We start from the raw sequence: 14,384 nt of genomic DNA on the forward strand, positions 1-14,384 counted from the left end.
GGGTGGAGCTCTGCAAGGAATAAGCTCAGGCATTAACTGATCCTCACTGAGCATGACTTACATGAAACCACAAATACAGTTAGAACAAAAAAAAAAAAGAAAAAAAAAGCTGAGGCGCACACAAACTGCAGCAAAGCACAAAGAAAATAAACCTTAAAGATAGCTGCTGCACAGGAAATGGCATTCCAGCACAAAGAGACACCACCCATAATTTTGTAACTGATTCACATTTGAATTCACTCTTATTTAGAGGCCTCACAGATTTGAGGCATCTGATTTCTGTTCAAAAACATTAGCCTCTGGAAGCCTTTCACTGATAAACATCAAACTGTCTCAAGGCAAAGGAAAACATCAAACACATTTCAAACGAAGCCCCTGAAGATATTCTGGGCTCTTGGTCTTTCATCCCTAAAGATAATGCTTTTATTTCATTTCATATCTTACAGTGAGTGTACATCAGAGAACAAGGGGTTGTGTAAGAAGGAAGGAAGGAAGGATGGAAGGAAGCAAGGAAAGAAAGAAAGAAAGAAAGAAAGAAAGAAAGAAAGAAAGAAAGAAAGAAAGAAAGAAAGAAAGAAAGAAAGAAAGAAAGAAAGAAAGAAAGAAAGTTCATCTGCTTTAAAATGAGTACAAAACAGCTGCTTTGGATCAGATGTGAAACCACACGCCGTGTCTGCTGCCTGTCTGTGTTGGGGACAATGTGCTGAGACGTGGACAGAGACAGACAGTCCGTTAGGGGCCTGGGCCGGTGACAACGGAGTGGTTGTGCAGGAAGGCTGGTGACGCCTGGCACTGAGGCCACGGCTCTGCCAGCAGACACTCAGCCTCACTGCTCCGGCACCGGCCCCTCAGCACACTTCATCTTCTGGCCAACAGCGCCCTCTGCTGTCACAAGTCAATAAAACAAAGGGTTGTTGGTGTGTCCTTGTGCATCTGTTGCTCATTTAATATTATATTAGTGCATGAAAATAACTGTGGACAATTAGTATGCTGAAACATCAATATGTTGGTTGTGTCAGTGAGTGACCTGCTGCTGCAGTCCAGAGGAAACTAGTTCACATTAAATTAGTCATTTCTATTGAACCACAGCTGTTTTCTGACACATAGTGCAATATAGAGCAAAATGCACACAGTATAACACTTAATTATAATTAATTACAATTAATGAGCAAAGGCCATGATGCAGTCAAGTTGAAAATGACAACCTCACAGTTTACTGAAGCTGGCTATAAAGGAGTCAAAACAACAACCTGAGAGAAGAAAAACTGAAAAACAAAACAGTACAACTATAATAATGTGCATTCAACATGATGACACTGAGGAAAAAAATGTTTCACTGTCACATATCAACACATTTTGGTTTTCCCTGTGTTGTTCCGACAAGATGATTTAAAGCTGTCACCTCTTGTGACGTGAACAACCAAACAACTTAACATTTAGTTCAGACAATAATTGGTGGATTAATTAGTGCAATGATGATAACTGCTAGTTGCAATACAAAATGTGATGTTTATGAAATCTGGAGTGTTTAATGAATCAGAATTTGGTTTTGTTTTTATGATATAACACTTGTGTATAATGCAGCACTATAGGTTATCATATTGACCTCATCAGAGGTGGTGGCTCTGCCTCTTCACTGAAGCACTGAAGCTTCATGCATTAAAAAAAAAAAATCTCAGCACCAGTTGCTGTTAAGAAACTGCTAGAATATAAACACCTCCCACAGGCACACACATGCACACGCACACTAATGCACACATGCACACACATTTCCGTGCATCCTTGATGCTCTCATGACTGCAGCAGCAGCCTGACACCTGATAAGAACATGCAGAGTGCTGCCAGTATAATCTTCCATCGGCACTGATGTGACCCCCTCCCCCTCATCTCCCCCCTCTCTCTCTCCCATGCTGCAGTTGTTTTAAGGTTTTTCTGCGTGTACAACAGTAAATAATTCATTGTCAGCGACGCTGCCTACAGGTCCTGGTGCGGAGAGAGCAGCCTTCCTCCTCATTCCCGCAGTGTGCAATCTGGCAGCAGCTTCTGACAGAGACAGTGAGAGATTGCACAGATCCAGGGAAGCTGCAGAGCACCCACACCCACCGAGGATACTCAGGGACTACCCTGCTCCCCCTCCTCCCTTTCTTTCTCTCATCCATCCTCTCTCTCTCTCTCTCTCTCTCTCTCTCTCTCTCTCTCTCTCTCTCTCTCTCTCTCTCTGCCTCTCTCAACTCTGTGCTCAGCATTATCAGAGCTGCTGTGGTTGTAGGCAGGCTGACCATCGTCTCTCAACACGCCACTTGCCACTGAGGAGAAACTTCAAGAAGCTCAGTCACACAGCTTTCCTTTCCCACTGTCTGAGGATGTTGGAGCTTGAAGGGAGATGGCTGAGGCTGATCTGCTTGTCCCTCCTGTGTCTGTGTCTGTGCCTGCCAAGGGAATCAAACGCCAGGAGAGCTCCCAAGATCCCCCGCTGTCCTGCGACCTGCTCCTGTACCAAAGACAGTGCCTTCTGTGTGGATACCAAGGCTATCCCCAAGAGCTTCCCCCCGGGAATCATCTCTCTGTGAGTCAAACAAAAATAAATCATGTGTGCGCCTTTCACCCCCCCAAAAAAACATCTTTTCATAACCTGTATGAAGTATCAGCAGTATACGGGCTGGTACAGATGGCTACATCACTGATGTCACCCTCCATTATGTAATGATGCATAAAATCTACTCCTCCTCTCACCTAAAAGTGAATATAGGTGTGTTTCCTGTTGATGTTTTCTTGATGCAGTGTGAGTTGGCATTGGTTGAAAGATCTAAACCAATCAGCATTACGTAACAGTAAAAAAAACAATAATGTCCATCTGCTATATGCTGAACATAGTTGAAGAAGCACAGCAGTAAAATCCTGTCGAGCTCCAGGGAAGATGACTAACAATAGATTCTCTATCTGGCTGCAGGAGACCTGCTTCTCCTCTGAGAGATGTAATCTTGAAGAGAGGGCAGAGATACGCTCAATAAAAAGTACATACAATGAAATGGAAGGCTTAACATCTGATGGCGTCGGGGGGGAAGGTTGTGTCAAGATGCTCCCTTTTATCTCGTATTGACCCCCCTGTTGTCCGTGGATTGAATATTGAGTTTGAACACTAGTCAAGGGAATTGGAGAGCACAGGCTGGTGGAGGTGGCCTCATTTTACACTGAAGTAGAAGTAAAGAAGTAGAGAAGGAAGTTGTGTGTCCTAGTTTTTAAAGGAGAGACGTGTGCTCAGTCAGACAGGAGTTTACAAGGAATGAAAAAGACACACTTCATGTTGGGAACAAGATATTTTCTCACATGACGTCACAACGGCAGAGCTTCATAATCTCCATCCTCACATCTACACAATCTGATGAGAGCTGATGTTGTGTTTCTTCTGACCAGGACCATGGTGAATGCAGCTTTCACTACAATCCCAGAGGGAGCTTTCTCACACCTTCACCTGCTGCAGTTCCTGTGAGTCCATACAGCTAGAAAACAGCCTAAACTTTACATTCAGTCTTCCCTGTCACAGCCAGTTCAATTGTCCCTCTTTGCAAACACAGACACAACACTACACAGTACACTGCAGGTATGTTTTCTTGCAGCTGATATTGTGGCCCCACTCAGACATCTTTTGTTTTGCAGTGACAATGAACGGACTTCAGCTACTAGAAATGAATGGTTATTGAAAACAGTGGTGACATAGCAGTAATAAGAGTAAAGTGGCTCTGTATCAGTGTCATTGCCAATGACTGACTCCCTTCAGTTGTGCTCTGCAAAACAAAGGGCTGTTTATCTCCTCAGATGCAATCAAGAGTGTGCGTTCATGTGTCTGTGTAGGTCTGTGTGCTTGTGTATATTTGAAATGTATTTATCTTATTGTTCAGAACTGTGGTCTTAGTTATCATTAGATTGTATACTGTGATTGTTTTATGTCTTTGAGATCACAAATATTCATAATGTTATTCATTTCTTCATTTGTATGTATAGATTGGTCCCAAAACAAATAGAAATCATTTACTACCACTTGAAATGGTGAATGAAATCAGTTCCCTCGATGTATCACTCCAACTTTAGCAAGATACATGTTACATTATCAATAAAATGTATTATTATTGTTATTATTATTAATATGACTGAATCACTGCTGCCTCCTTTCTACAGGCTCTTGAACTCCAACACATTCACCACTATTTCTGATGATGCCTTTGCTGGTCTGTCTCACCTGCAGTACCTGTGAGTGTCTTATTTTATGCTACTAAACGCAAGATAATAATATCTGAAAATAATTTTTGCCTGAATGTATATCACTTGCAGTGTTGTATGTCTTTGTTTTTTGAAATGTATGCTCTGACAAAGGAACTACACGTCCCTCAAATAGTTTTAGAATAGTTTTAAAGGGAGTGTATGGGAGTGTAAAGGGAGTGTATGTATGAAAAAACAAACACATTGTTCCTCTTACAAAAATGCACCCTTACCGAGGTCAATACAGGGGGGGGGGGGGGGTTTGGTCTGGTTTGTTCAGTAGCTAATGTTGGACAACTTTAAATAGCCTCTCCTGTGTTTGACTGTTTGCTGACTGTGACTCTTCTCTGTTTCTGCTACTCTCACATTATGGTTCATCAGTTTCCATTGTGTTGTATAATTAGGCTACCTGAGTTAGTGAGATAGACCTGTTTCAGATTTTTGTACTATTATCAGTTTTCTATTCTTTTGTTTAATGTATCCTCTCTACATTTATGGGGACATAAGAAACAATAGTCACAATAAAGATTTGACTAACTAACTAAATACATAAATGATGACTTATTGTATAGTATGTGTACTTGTCAATAAAGTGAATAAATAACTGGAATCATAGCTGCACTTTAAGATTTAAGGATTGGACTCTGCAGTATGGCAAAGAGTGCCAAAAGTAGAGCTGAATAATAAATCCTCCTGCAATAGTGAGCACACTGCATCTATAAAGCTGCATATACCATTCTTTGAATTGATGGGCTTTAGGAATTAGTTAGCTGATGGCTTGGAGTGTGCAGTGAGTGGGTCTGGCTGCAGCCCAGCCATCAGCTCTCTCTCTCTCTCTGCATCACTGCCACCACAGCCGCTACCTGCTGTGAATGCTAATAAAGTCATATTTTCATATCCAGCCGCCTCCAGGAAGTCTGCATATGCCTTATGTCCTCGAGTATCAATAGACGATGCAGGATCAAATGGTGCTGACATGTAGACCTTTGTACCTCTGTGCTGCACTCAGTGTCTTGCTCACATTAATCAAGAGCAAGAAATAAGCTTTTACCATTAAGTTTAATCAATAATGCTTTACTTCTTTTTGCAGCTAATGAACTGAATGTATTAGTGAACAGAATCTATCAAATGCAAATTAAAAATTGTACGTCAGTCTGTATTGTTGTTAATCTCCCTGTGCTGGGAGACTCAAACCTATTCTTTAAGACAGACAGGCTGTTACTGTTACCTTGTCATTGTAACTCCACCAGAGCTGCTATTACCGCACTAATGACTGCTTACAGTCACACTCCTATTGTACCCTCCACACAGAGCAGAACCTCCTCTCCAAACAAGAACAACATTATATAACACTGGTTGAATTTCAGAGTTCGTCATCGCTGTGTGACATTCGAGCATTTTCTTCTCCCCTCAGGTTCATCGAGAACAATGACATCCAGGCTCTCTCAAAGTATACCTTCAGAGGGCTCAAATCCCTGACTCATCTGTGAGTATTTTCTTCAGCTAAAAAGATGGACACTGTTTCTGTATTACTGAATTACATAAAAGGCAGACATAATGATAACAATTTTATTATTTTTTCAGATCCCTATCAAACAACAACCTGCAGCAGCTGCCCAGAGATCTCTTCAAACACTTAGACATCCTCACAGATCTGTAAGTGTGTCCACACTGAAATCAAAACAGTGGCTCCACAAGAGGTTTGACCTCACAATCTGTCACTATACAGAAACACTGGTTGCCTGGGTTCCCAGAGGGTTTATTGGGCTACCACACTCATCTACAAAACTGTCTGACTTGAGTGTGTGGTTTTTGTTTGAAACTCTGATCATGCAAGTATTTGGTTTGGTTTTGGTTTTTAAATGAAAACTGACATATGCTGTCTTTTTCTGTCTGTTCTATTTAGAGACCTGCGGGGGAACTCTTTCCGCTGTGACTGTAAAATCAAGTGGCTGGTCGACTGGATGGAGAAGACCAACACCTCTGTTCCTGCCATCTACTGTGCCAGCCCCTTCGAATTCCAAGGACGCAGAATCCACGACCTGGTACCACGTGACTTCAGCTGCATCAGTGCAGGTTTAATGTGTTTCTTCTGACCATTGTGCCAACAGTGAAGTCATGACATCTTGGTTTCTAAGCCCTCCCACTCTGTTTTTTTGTCCTCCTATAGATATTGCTGTGTATGAAACCTTCCCTTTCCACTCTGTGTCAGCGGAGTCCTATGAGTTCAATGGAGATCAGTTTGCGGCCTTTGCCCAACCTGATTCAGGGTTCTGCACTGTCTATGTATGGGATCATGTGGAGATGGTCTTCAGGAGGTTTCACAACATAACCTGTAAGTTTCAGACTATAAAGAAAATGCAGAGTGTATCAGAATCAGAATACTTTATTGATCCCCAAGGGGAAATTTCTTTTTGTTGCAACAACATCTCCAACTCAAAGTGTACAAGTTAAAGAGCAAAGTAGTCAAGAAATACAAAAAAGAAGAAATATATAAAATTATATATGTACCTGGTTTGAAAGCAATCCTGATGTTTTTCTGCCTCTCTGTGCCTCTGTCATGCAGCTCGCTCGGCTGTGTACTGCAAACCAGTGGTGATAAACAACACGCTTTACATGGTGGTGGCTCAACTTTTTGGTGGATCCCATATATACAAGTGAGACTGCATCTTGCATACATAGCCAGTGTCTTGTTGTCAACATAGCCCCAATAATATGCAGAGTATTTCTTTGCTTTTTTGGCTGAGAGTTGGATTTGCAGGTTGATAGCACTCTCACAATACGTAGGTGATTAGCTTATTAGCTTTGCATGAAGACTGAAGACAAGGGGAGAAACAGCTCTGATGAAATCCACCTCCCAGTACTTCTAAAGCTCAAGAATTAACATCTTGTTTGTTTAATCCATAAAAAAGGGTGAATAAACATGTATCTGTTCTTTTATACTATGTGTAAAGTTTTATGACCATTTTTATGCTATCACAGGTGGGAAGAGGACCCACAGCGCTTTGTAAAGATCCAAGACATAGACACCACTCGAGTGAGGAAGCCCAACTTCGTGGAGACCTTCCAGCTGGATGGAGAGTGGTACTTTGTTGTAGCTGACAGCTCCAAGGCAGGCTCCACCAGCATTTATCGCTGGAACAGCAATGGTTTCTACTCCCACCAGTCCCTCCACCCCTGGCATCGAGACACCCATGTGGAGTTCCTTGATGTTGCGGGAAAGCCTCACCTCATCCTCTCCAGCGCCTCTCAGCCGCCAATGGTTTACCAGTGGAGCCGGAGCCAGAAGCAGTTCGCCTTCTTCTCTCAAATCACAGAGCTGGCCGATGTGCAGATGGTTAAGCACTTTTGGGTGAGGAAAGTTCTTTACCTTTGCCTCACACGCTTCATTGGTGACTCCAAGATCCTTCGCTGGGAAGGGCAGCGTTTCATAGAGATCCAGACTCTCCCGTCTCGGGGCTCAATGGTAGTGTATCCTTTCACCGTGGGCCTCCGCCAGTACCTCATTCTTGGAAGTGATTTCTCCTTCTCCAGAGTATACCTTTGGGATGATCTCACTCAGCGCTTCCAGCCCTTCCAGGAGCTCAACATGAGAGCCCCGCGGGCGTTCAGCCTGGTATCTGTTGACAACAAGGACATTCTGCTGGCCGCCAGCTTCAAAGGCAACACCCTGGCCTACCAGCACCTGGTGGTGGATCTCAGTGCCAAGTAGACATGTGACTGTCAGAGAGAAAGGAGGCGTCTCTGAGCATATAGCAACATGTGCCAAATAAAGGAAAGACTGCGAAATGTCTAAGCTATGTAACTAAAGATCTGCTGTTTCACCTGATGTTTTAAGCGAGGCGACTAATTAAATTATTAATCCCTTTTTATGCACTATTCCTAACATCTGAATAAATGATGCGATCTCATACAATAACATGTCAACATAAGCATCCTGCCACTGTTGCATCACTGCTTCAGTTCTGCCAGTCACATGTGTAGGCCAAATATTTTTCTGAAAGTATTATGTTGTATACTGTACTTTACTAATGTGAAAATGATGTGCATGTGCATCTTCTGAATTATTGACTGGATGAGATTAGCCATTATAACTGAATGTAATACTATGAAGGTTTTCTAAGTGACACAGTGTAGTTTCTCTGTGTACCATTTTGCATGACAAATAATATAACGATGTAAAACAAGCAATACTTACCATTGCAATACTTTAAATCCTTGATTATGTTTCTTTCTCTACATATATATATATATATATATGAGATTATCTTGAAACGTTTTGGATTAAATGTTTGTTGGCAATAATAACACGGGGTTGGAGCCAGCCTGAGGCATGAGCAAACTAAACAAGGAACCCCTACATTATGTAAACCTACTTAAGTCTTGCTCTGTTTATGTTCTTTATTTAAAGACATATATTCCATGGTTTTGTTATAGTGGCCAAATATGTAGATGTCCTTTTGGATCATAACTTACACTTTTTTTGAAATATGGGAAATGAGAAAGCATTTAGGGCCTATGTTTGGGGGCTATTCTTGATAAACAATTTGGGTGTCATTTTGAAAATCTGGGGATTTGTGGGAACTATAACAAGATCAAAAAATACTATATTAAAGTGATCTTTTTTTAACAAAAAAAAATTGCAATCACAAACGGTAATTGTTCCTGTGTAAATCTGCACATGGAAGTGTGGGTGGGATGGATGTATTATTAAATCCTGTTCATGGTCCCTCAAAGAAAATGTGTCCTATTTCCAAAGGTTTTTACAGTTTCTTTACAAAAAACGTGACCACCCAAATAATTAACATAGCTGCAGCCACAACTAGCCACTTATCTCCTATAAGACAAATTGAGGTCCATCAGTCTGTAGCCTATTTGATGATATGTTGTATGATGCCGTTTAAATTGTTATAAGCATTATGCCCTTCGAGGTGTCCAGTCAGGAATTGAATTAGCGGAAGCACCCGTCCGACGCTTCCCGCTTACCGTGCACTTACCAAAGAAATAAATATTAAATAAATTAGCCTATTCATACTTTAATGGTTTTTTTTTGGTTTTGTTTTTTACTGTTAAAATCATGAGTTTTTCACAAGGAGCGGCTGGGCGGACTATTTAATATCAAAGTATTATTTCAGAAAGAGACTAAATTGGCAGAAAACAAATGAAAACTGCATGGGGGATTCGGGGGAAATAAAGATGAGATGCGCATGTACAGCGCGAACTTAGCGCTCCTGAACGAAGCTCTAAGGTGCGCTCGCTTTGTTTTCCGGCGTATCTGCGCGGGTGGAACCACATATATTCTCTCCTAGGCAGAAGACACCGCCCCTCCCGCACGGTCCTGAGTTAGAAGGACGCCCACCGCCGTGTGTTGTTGTTATGCGAACCGCTAGCTCGCGTTAGCCGAGTGACAGTGCATCATGGTGAAGTGAGTGTTTTTCTTTGACGGCAGGCGGTGACATGTGGACTGCTGCTCAGAGTTCAGCCTCACCACACCGAGTCTGAGCCCGGACCTAACGCAACGTCAAGTTTACGTGTTTATTTTCTGGTGAGAGTGGGGCTGGTCGTGGGTGCTGCTAGCTAACACGACGCTAACGTGGGGTCACAGACCAGCTAGCATTAGTTTGGCAGACCTTCCTGGTCCAGACCTGGTCCAGACACGGGTTTAGATCAAGTTTAGCTTCGGGTGCTGCAGATGACTAACTCCGCTGACATGACGCTGCCGCCGGACTGGGACGACGACGAGCGGATGAATTTCATGTTCTCGGACTTCAAGGAGAACCGAGATGTCAACACCACGGACTGGGACAGTAAGATGGACTTCTGGACGACTCTGATGATCAAGAGCTGCAGGGACCGGGGCACCGTGTGCTTCAACCTGCAGGAGCTGAACAAGACGTTCAGGAGGAAAGAGAAGTCACCGCTGGGTCTGTCCACTGTCGTCCAGTCCATGGCCAGGTAATGTTGTTGGTGTTGTTGTCTGCTCCGCTCCTCTGTGCCTGCGGCGGGTCAGCCTGCTCACATCCACTCTGTGTTCACTCCTGTCAGATATGGGAAGATCCAGAGGGAGTCTGAGTTTGCTGCCAATGTGGACTGTGGCTGGCTGTCCTGGGGGGTCGGCCTGCTGCTGGTGAAGCCGCTCAAATGGACCTTCTCCACCCTGCTGGGGAGCGGCCGCGTCCCTCTGGAGGAGTCCTTCGTTGTCATTGAACTAGTTAAGGTTGGTTAACGTCGGTGTCCCGTGTCAGATTCACAATCACAAACTTAAAAGCCACTACTTTCATCCACCTCTGGTATTGTGGACATGCTTAAACCCTCCTGTTGTCCTCCTGGGTCAAAGGAAGGAAGAAGAAGGAAGGATGGAGGGAAAGAAAGAAGGAGGAGGAGGAGTGGAACAGATTGGGTCAAGGGAAGGAAGAAGAAAGAATGGAGGGAAAGAAAGAAGGAAGGAAGAAAGAAAAAGAAAGAAAGATGGAGGAGGAGGGCAACATATTTGGTGAAGAGAAGGAAGAAGAAGTTAAGAATGGAGGGAAATAAGGAAATAAGAAAGAAAGATGGAGGAGGGGAACAGATTGGGTCAACAAAGGAAGAAGGAAGGATGGGGGGATAGAAAGGAGGGAAGGATCGGAAAAGTGATGGTGGAAAGAAAGAAGGGAGTCTGGGAGTCTGGAAGGAAATAAGAATGGAAAAGGAGAACAGATTGGTTCAGGGACGGAAGGACCAAGGGAAAGAAGGGAGGGAGGAAGTGAAAAAGGTGGTGGAAAGAAGGATGGAGAAATGGAGGAACAAGAAAGGAGAGGAAGGAGAAGGGAGAAGGAAGGGAGAGAGAGAGAGGGGGGAGGAGGGATGGAGGGAGAAAAGGAAAGGAGGAAAGAAGGACCAGTGACAGTCAAAACAGATTGGGTCAGTTTGACCCAGGGAGACAACAGGAGGGTTAAACTTGCAGCCATTGCTGGATGATTTCTGTTCTCTTGTCTCTGGTGCTTGACTTGGACTGCTAAAGTTGTGATGGGAGCTCCTCTGTTCAAAGTCATCTTATTCTTTCCAGGAGAAAGCAGCAGAATTACTCAGGGCCTACAGGAGCAGTGAATTTGCAAACCGCCCCATCCTGTCATTTCAAGAGCTGTGTGCTCTCTCCCCCGATGTGTGTGCTGATGAGAGCACCCTGTGCATGGCTCTGCTGCAGCTGCAGAGGGACAAGCAAGTGATGGTTGCATTGCACGAAGGCGAGAAGGTGAGGTGTGGATTACACCACGTTTCATCCATCGTCTTCAGAGGTGTCCCGTGTTGGTAAATTCTCTTGTTCTCTTTCCAGATTGTTAAGTTTAGTCAGCCTGGGCAGGACCGTGTCTCCACCGTCAGTGATGTGGACATAGGCATCTACCAGCTGCAGCGCAGTGAGAAGCTGCTGGGAGAACGGGTGGAGAAACTGAGTCTGGAGGCTAACAAGTAAAACAACTCAAACATTTGCTTCAAACACAATGTTTAGACAATGTTTATTGACTGGTAGGGATTTCTAACCGATGCAGCAGTCTATTTGAGCCAGGCCCATACTGTCTTCTTGCTTATGAAGTGTGGATTCATCATATCACATCGCAGTAACAGTATCCAAACTTACATTTATCCTGTTCTCCCATATACATAATATATTATATAATAACCAATGTGCAGCTTGATTTCTGAGGCATCCATTTCCAGGCATTGGAGTATTACTCATGTCAGATTGATTGCACTGTGTTGAAAGAGTTCAGACAATAAGACTTTGTCATTATTGCAAAAATGACTTTGTGTATCTTTGCAGGTGCAGAGAGGAGGCGAAGCTTCTGCTGTCGGAGGGGAAGAAATCACAGGTGGCTATTGACATCCAACTGCAATATTACCATTTCATATCAAGTATCCCGTAGCAGGCAGTTGAGTTGGTTGTATCTTCCACAGGCACTGAGGTGTCTGAGAGGCCGCAAGAGGGTAGAGAAGAGAGCAGACAACCTGTTTGCCAAACTGGAGACCATCAGAGGAATCCTGGACAGAATAGCCCAGTCCCAGACTGATAAAATGGTAACAAACCTCCCTCTGTCAACACTCTCTCTATGAATATGAAGGTTTTCTGTACCTGAGTCAGTCAGTATCTGAAGAGTGTGCTGCTGAACACATCTGTACTGTAGGTTATGCAAGCATATCAGGCTGGAGTGTCCGCCCTCAGACTCTCTCTTAAGGATGTGACAGTGGAACGTGCTGAAAACCTTGTTGATCAAATCCAGGAGGTAGGTGTTATCTATTTTAAGACCATCACGTAGGGTATTTTATTATTTTATTCCAGTCTTACACTTAAGCATCTTATTTGTTCCACCAGTTGTGTGACACCCAGGATGAGGTGAACCAAGTCATATCCAGTGCTGCTCCTGGTGCAGGTATGCTATTTTGTCATTGCTGTTTATTTTATACAGTAAGCTGTATATATGTATATATCAATGAGAGCTACGTTTGTCCCGTCTTATTGTAGGTGAAGACATAGACGAGTTGGAGGAAGAACTGAAATCTCTGCTGGATGAATCAAAGCCAGACTCTGTGTCAGGTTTACCCGACGTTCCAACAAACGCTCTGCGACCCTCTGGGGAGCCGAGCCTCCCAGGTAAAGACCTGCTCCACTCACTGCCGGCTGTACCTTACAGCCACTTGAATATTACCACTGAGCAGCTGGAGGAGGAGTTAAATCAGTTAACACTTACAGATTCAGGTTTGCATTTCCAGACTTCTCAATTTAGTTTCCTTCACTGGGTTATAATGTAAATGTTTTGGAGTAACACATGGTCACCTCTCTGTCCAGGCTCGCCACTGAAGAAAATGACGTCGCCTATCAAGACATTAGAGCCAGCACAGTGATGGCATCTGTGAAACATGGCAAGTTTCTGCATAAACATATCAAGAAAAACTGAATCACTGAAAACTTTCTGTGAGATCATAGAAGTTTAAAAAAAGAAAAGTACTTAATTAGGAAAATCATAACTCTAAGCGTTCTTAAGTAAATATCAGGAGGAAACCAAGACACTTTCTGTCATTTAATGAAAATAGGAAATGCATTTATTGTGGAGGCGTGCCAAAAATATTTTTTTAAATATTTCGTTTTCATAAATTTCACAATTTTTTAGCTTAAGGGCCCACAGACATCTCCGTCACCACTTACCTGAAGGCTCTCAAGTCAAAAATAAAGATTTTAATGGTTTGAAATGTTCTTTGGTGTGCCGCCACCACCAGCAGGAATACTTTTAATTTTGTGGTATTTTTGACGAGTAAAGGACAACAGCTGTATTTGTGGTTTATTGTGTGTATATTGATGTGTGTAAATGTCCCCCTTTGACAGTCCTGTAAAGTGTATTAAGTGGCCTTTTGAACTGTAAAATTCAACTGAAACATAAAACAGAATATTATGCCAAATGATTTATGAAGACATAAGTATATTTAGCCTCACTGCAACACACCTGTGAGAAGTGAGAAAGCCTACCTGAAGTGAGTTTAACCAAATATGTTTCACAAAATAAAGTTTATTTTAATCATTTGTCTAGTTGTGGTATGTGTTTGAAGCCGATACAGAGCTGAGGAGAAGCTACACTTCTTTATTCTTTGGTTGTTTTTGTGTGAGTGAGTACACTTTAACTGGCTCCACTCATCAGTTATGGTTGGTTTGCATTTTATTCTTTGGTTATTCCAGTGGTGACACCACACCTCAGCAGACACCACAGGCAGAGCGTGAGCTAATGAAAACTCTGATCTGAACAGACAACCAGGAACAGGAAGAGGTGATCCTCTGGTCTGTAGATGTTCCTGTTGCTGTCACACAGGACAGTGCCAATTGAACATTTATAGAAAAATGTTTGTAAAACACTGATTCAGATCATTCAGCTTTCAGGTGATTTAACACACACTTTAATCACTGGTTTAAATTTAGGTCACTAAGTGAAAGGCTTGCTTTGATTTTTTCTCAGTATGTTTTCTCTAAGTACAGTACTTTGGCCACCAGGGGTCAGTATCATCCATACAGATACATCTGACTGAGACACAATTAAATCAAATACTGTACTATAGTCTAGTTTTAGTTATAGTCTTAAACCCATTCTCTGCTTCTACAATCTCAT

The 14,384-nt window shown here is 42.8% G+C and overlaps 2 protein-coding genes across 3 annotated transcripts; both read left to right on the forward strand.

Moving 5' to 3' along the window:
* Positions 1-2,363: 2,363 nt before the first annotated feature.
* On the forward strand, positions 2,364-7,969 carry lgi3 (leucine-rich repeat LGI family, member 3; the record flags this gene model as incomplete). Its single annotated transcript, XM_083978203.1, has 9 exons — positions 2,364-2,566; positions 3,415-3,486; positions 4,177-4,248; positions 5,672-5,743; positions 5,842-5,913; positions 6,164-6,333; positions 6,428-6,592; positions 6,824-6,914; positions 7,240-7,969. 9 exons carry the CDS (start codon positions 2,364-2,366, stop codon positions 7,967-7,969), a joined length of 1,647 nt encoding a protein of 548 aa, XP_083834329.1.
* A 1,596-nt stretch (positions 7,970-9,565) lies between these two features.
* On the forward strand, positions 9,566-13,807 carry chmp7 (charged multivesicular body protein 7). Of its 2 annotated transcripts, none has more exons than XM_083979644.1 (10): positions 9,566-10,212; positions 10,303-10,474; positions 11,303-11,488; positions 11,570-11,703; positions 12,056-12,104; positions 12,190-12,309; positions 12,417-12,515; positions 12,605-12,662; positions 12,755-12,883; positions 13,079-13,807. In XM_083979644.1, the coding sequence occupies exons 1-10, from the start codon at positions 9,950-9,952 to the stop codon at positions 13,132-13,134; spliced, it is 1,266 nt and encodes a 421-aa protein (XP_083835770.1). In that variant the 5' UTR covers positions 9,566-9,949; the 3' UTR covers positions 13,135-13,807. The 2 variants fall into 2 exon arrangements, with proteins under 2 accessions (XP_083835770.1, XP_083835769.1); XM_083979643.1 differs by having other exon boundaries at positions 9,567-10,212; positions 12,755-12,988.
* Positions 13,808-14,384: the final 577 nt, after the last annotated feature.

This window comes from Trachurus trachurus (genome assembly GCF_905171665.1).
Source record: "Trachurus trachurus genome assembly, chromosome: 9".
NCBI classification, from domain to species: domain Eukaryota; kingdom Metazoa; phylum Chordata; class Actinopteri; order Carangiformes; family Carangidae; genus Trachurus; species Trachurus trachurus.